The sequence below is a fragment of the Poecilia reticulata genome, linkage group LG18 (genome assembly GCF_000633615.1).
Source record: "Poecilia reticulata strain Guanapo linkage group LG18, Guppy_female_1.0+MT, whole genome shotgun sequence".
In the NCBI taxonomy this organism is placed as follows: Eukaryota; Metazoa; Chordata; class Actinopteri; order Cyprinodontiformes; family Poeciliidae; genus Poecilia; species Poecilia reticulata.
In genome coordinates, this window is record NC_024348.1 from 3,791,173 (window position 1) to 3,795,723 (window position 4,551).

Below are 4,551 nucleotides of genomic sequence, written 5' to 3' on the forward strand. Positions count from 1 at the left end.
ATATATATAAAACTGGACTTTATGGGCTTACATCCTCATCCTTATCAGAGCAGGTTCCACAGATACAGCCAAACAGTCCGTTGATCATCTGGAAGGCACAGAGGATGACCTCCAGGGCGGCGGCCACCAGCAGGGTGGAGAACAACCCTAAGTTGAATTCAACCACATTGTCTGGTACCAAACAAGTTTTCCAACTGTCCTTGTTACTCAGATAATTTCCATCACTAAAAGGAAGAAAAAGGGGTTGCATTATCACAAAAGAGGAAAATAGCAAATATTTAAAATATAATTATTAAATGAACCCTCCTCTCACAGTAGTTTCAGGTAAAACTACATACCTGTCCATAAAGGGTCTTCCCCAAATATTAGTGCCATTTTCTGCCGTATATTGACAAACTGGCCCATTTTGAAGACCCACAGCTGCAACGGCCAAACTGTAAATGGCTCCCACCACACCAATCGCAGCAAACCCAATGGACAGGAACATCTCCACACAGAACACAAGGCAAGGTTAGATTATGGCTCTACAGTCATAAAACTAAAGGCATGGCACACAGCTCAAAGATCAGTAATAACAGTAAAGTGTTCATTCTAGATCTGCATAGTACTGTGAGTACAAATGATGACAATGCAATCATTCAGATGTTAGTGTAGCTTTGGACTGATGGAACCCACAGAAGCCCAGATGAGTACAGGAGCAGCCAGCTGGGATTGAAGTGAATCGATCATTTAAAACTCCACACTAGGAGCCATCCAAGCATTTATTTCATCTTAATGAAGTCAAATTAGCAGATGAATCCACTCCACTGGTTGCCCAGCTTAATACAGCCTGTGTGTTTTAAACTGCTGAAAAGCTTCCCTTCAGGTATTAGGCTACTTCTTTGGATTGGACCGGTTCCAGTGCAGGTTGTAATTCATGCATTATTGAGGCTCTGAATCATCTTTGAACTGCATTTGTTTGTATCAAGTATCCTGAAGATGTGATGCTTACAAAATGACACCAGATAAATTTCTTTGGCAGCTAATTTCTTCTTCATCCTGGATATTTTGAGGTTCTGGTTAAAGATGGTTAACTTAATTTACTGAACCAGAGATCTAAACTTTAGCATTTTTACCATTTAGTACAAAAACAATATGCATAACTGTATTGCGATACAAATCCTGTAATTAACTTTTCATGCTTCAATCACAACAAACATTTTTAACATGGCTTTTAAATTTCATTTGTCAAAATGACTTATGGGCAACATTTTGGTGGTAAAGAGTAAAAGATGCTGGCTTCGTCCCTTTTGGCCTGATCGACATCAACAGGTAGAATCAGAAGAGTTAAGCTCTTTGATATTGGTGGTCTGACTAAAGGAAGTTAAAACTATTTAACATTTAATGGTTCATTCGCAGGTTGAACCATCAGATCCTGACAACCCAAGCATCAAATCGTTGCCCTGATTGAAAAAGTTAAACCAGGTGACTCCGACCACCCCTTATCAAGCATCAACCTGGACTTGCTTATGTAACAGATTTATGGTATTAATAGTTAATCTTAGGTCAACTCTTCCTGCTTTCCAACCATGCAGCCTGGCCCTTATCACTGCTGATCAACTGAGTGACTGTGAGACATAATTAATTAGTGCCAAGGGTACAACTCACCCCACAGCGGTTGGAGCAGCACTTCTGTGCACTTGTCAGATGAATGTGAATGGCAGGAATAAGGATCTTTGAGATGAAAAAAGTCAAGAGAGCACAGGGGGAGAAACATCAGAGTTATGTGATCTACCTGTCCAAACACTGAGCTGTGAAAAATTCACATTGTAACGAAAAAATAGAGAAATAACTACAGAAAACTGAAGGGAACCTGGACAAATGTTAAAATGTTAAACATTCATTTTCAGTTTGAAGATATTTTTGTTAGTGTAACTCTGCAAATCTATCCTTTAGCAAAGGAGTACTGTTACCAGCAGTTACCGTGCGTCTTTAAATTACACCATAAAGTAGTTTTATTGCTCTCAATGAGATTACCGCCAGTTTTTTGACTAGCTGGATTTTGCTTGATAATCCTCTCAAGCCAAAAAAAAATCTGTAAAAAAGGCATTAAAATCTTTAAATTCCTCTGTTACCAATAAAACTATCAATTATTTAAAAAGAAATCTGTGATGTGGTCCCAAGAGACTGAAAGCTGAGCAAGTCAAAAAAAAGAATGAGGCAGGAACGTTCCTGATAATCAAGTTCTCCTTATTTGGCTTGTATCAAAGCATCAAAGCCTGATTCCTGTAGGCCTACCTGACTAAAGAAGCATTTTGATTGTTATGAAGGTAAACCACACTGCTCTGCCTGTCATTCCTCGGCTCAAATCTTTAAAACAAACATTCCATCCACAACATAGCAGGTAATCTACTCACCATGATTCCTCCTCCAATAAAGCCTCCCATATATTTCACTTCATCTGTGAGCTTTGGCTCACTTTTGCTGTCTGCACTTGCATAGTCAGTACTAAAGTCAGGGAAGAAGAGCATGATGTTGCAGATGACCGACACCAGAGCCAGGACATAGAGAGGGATGGCAATAAACTTGGAGCATGCCCCTGTGCACATTTTGCCTGACGGATGGAGAATTTGTCCTTAAGCAAAAGAAATCAGTTTCTTTGAATAGATCCGGTTGATCAAATACTTAATTAAATTCCAAACCGCTTCAGTGATCAGATGCAACTGGTGGAAACTGATGAGATGCTTAAATATGTTACTAAGGGTGCAGCAGTTAAAGGCGGAGCAACAGGAGATAAGGAAATACAAGTTAATTATCATCTGAATTATGACCTAATCTGTAATTTGTCTGATTGTGTGGGTGGAAATAAGTTTCCATTAAAAATATGGCTTGTTAGGTACAATAATTCAGCGTCTTAGAGTCACATAGAATAAAAAAATAAATAAAACACTGCAAGCTGTCCATGTTTTAGAAGCTATTAATTAATAATACACTTTGAATATCAATGCGTCATTCTTTGGTGGTGGTTATTGTGAGTTATGGATGTCCAATAATTTTGACAGGTTTTGATGTTTAATATTTTTAGTTATGCGGTTTGTGCCATGGTCAGTGGTGATCTCAGAATGGCTGACTCAGAGCTATATGCCACTATCTGTCATCAGAATGACAGAAAACTGATAAAGACCAACCCTGTCCTATCCTATAAGTGCCGATGACTGTGTTTATTTATCTTATCAATTGATGGACTTTATTCACAAATTGTACAACACTGTAATCCCTTAATAGATAAAAAATAGCGCCCAAGCATACATCAGAAGCTTTCACTGAGCTATGCTGCCATTTTTATTGTGATATAGAAACACTGCACTTTCATCACATTTTCCACTGAAGCTTGGTTTTAAATTTTGGTGGTTATCATTTTGTCTAGTTTAGGGAATGAAAACCAGAATCCCCTCCAAAATCTTAAAACAACTAAAATGGTGTAACTAAAATGGTGGAGATCACTGGTCCACTGGTGATGTCATGGTTTGGACAGTTGGTACCCAAATTAAAATGTCAGAAATGTTTTACAACCCTTGTATGCTGAGTATGTAATGATGACCTTCTCAGGTCATGTACATTATGTAACACAGAACATTGACTGTCTGACCCAAAGCAATGCAGTGGAACATAGAAAGCATGGCAGCGGTGCATTAGAAAGCTACTTTGCTTTATTTTCTTTCAGGTAGTTATGTTGGCCATCTTAAAGTGGAGAGGGATTGTTATCTGGAGCGTTAGCTCCTGGTGGAGTATGACATGGCAGTTTCAGGGTAGAGGTCAGACTAAGAGCAGTTTGGCGAAATGGCTGATCACAAGAAACTTTCCCCAGATCAGGCAGACTGGAGCAGCCTGTGGCGCCAGGCTTAGGGGAGGCTTGCTTGTCAGCAAGCACCTATAGCGTGTTTCCACCCAAAGAACTTTTCTTTTGGTACAGTTTGTCATCCTTTGAACATTGGTGCTTTGTTAAGAGCCAACTCCCATGTCTATCAGTTTTGGCCATCAAGGACGGATCATCAACAGGGTATTTATATTTTTATGTATTTATATGTATATTTGACCAGCATCTATAATAAAACATACCACATGTATAGCAGCTCATTACAACTCACTACACCAGCAGCTGATAGGTGATTAAATATGAGATTTTGTAAATCGCACAAACTTGTTTTAAAGCGTGTATGCAGAAACATACTGATATACAGGTCCTTCTCAAAATATTAGCATATTGTGATAAAGTTTATTATTTTCCATAATGTAATGATAAAAATTAAACTGTCATATATTATAGATTCATTGCACACCAACTGAAATATTTCAGGTCTTTTATTGTTTTTATACTGATGATTTTGTCATACAGCTCATGAAAACCCAAAATCCCTGCCTCAAAAAATTAGCATATCATGAAAAGGTTCTCTGAACGAGCAGTTAACCTCATCATCTGAATCAACAAAGTAACTATAAACACCTGCAAAAGATTCCTGAGACTTTTAAAAACTCCCAGCCTGGTTCATTACTCAAAACCACAATCATGGG

The 4,551-nt window shown here is 38.4% G+C and overlaps 1 protein-coding gene across 1 annotated transcript in view; it reads right to left on the reverse strand.

Annotated features, from left to right (window-relative positions):
- Nucleotides 1-2,806, reverse strand: part of tm4sf21b (transmembrane 4 L six family member 21b) — a 3,505-nt gene extending 699 nt beyond the window's left edge. The window contains exons 1-4 of the mRNA XM_008434967.2: nucleotides 2,397-2,806; nucleotides 1,648-1,713; nucleotides 339-487; nucleotides 32-224 (exon numbers count right to left, since the gene is read on the reverse strand). Of these exons, the coding sequence (XP_008433189.1) occupies nucleotides 32-224; nucleotides 339-487; nucleotides 1,648-1,713; nucleotides 2,397-2,588 (600 nt within the window). The 5' untranslated portion in view covers nucleotides 2,589-2,806. The remainder of the gene's footprint in view (nucleotides 1-31; nucleotides 225-338; nucleotides 488-1,647; nucleotides 1,714-2,396) is intronic.
- Between the last annotated feature and the right edge of the window lie 1,745 nt (nucleotides 2,807-4,551).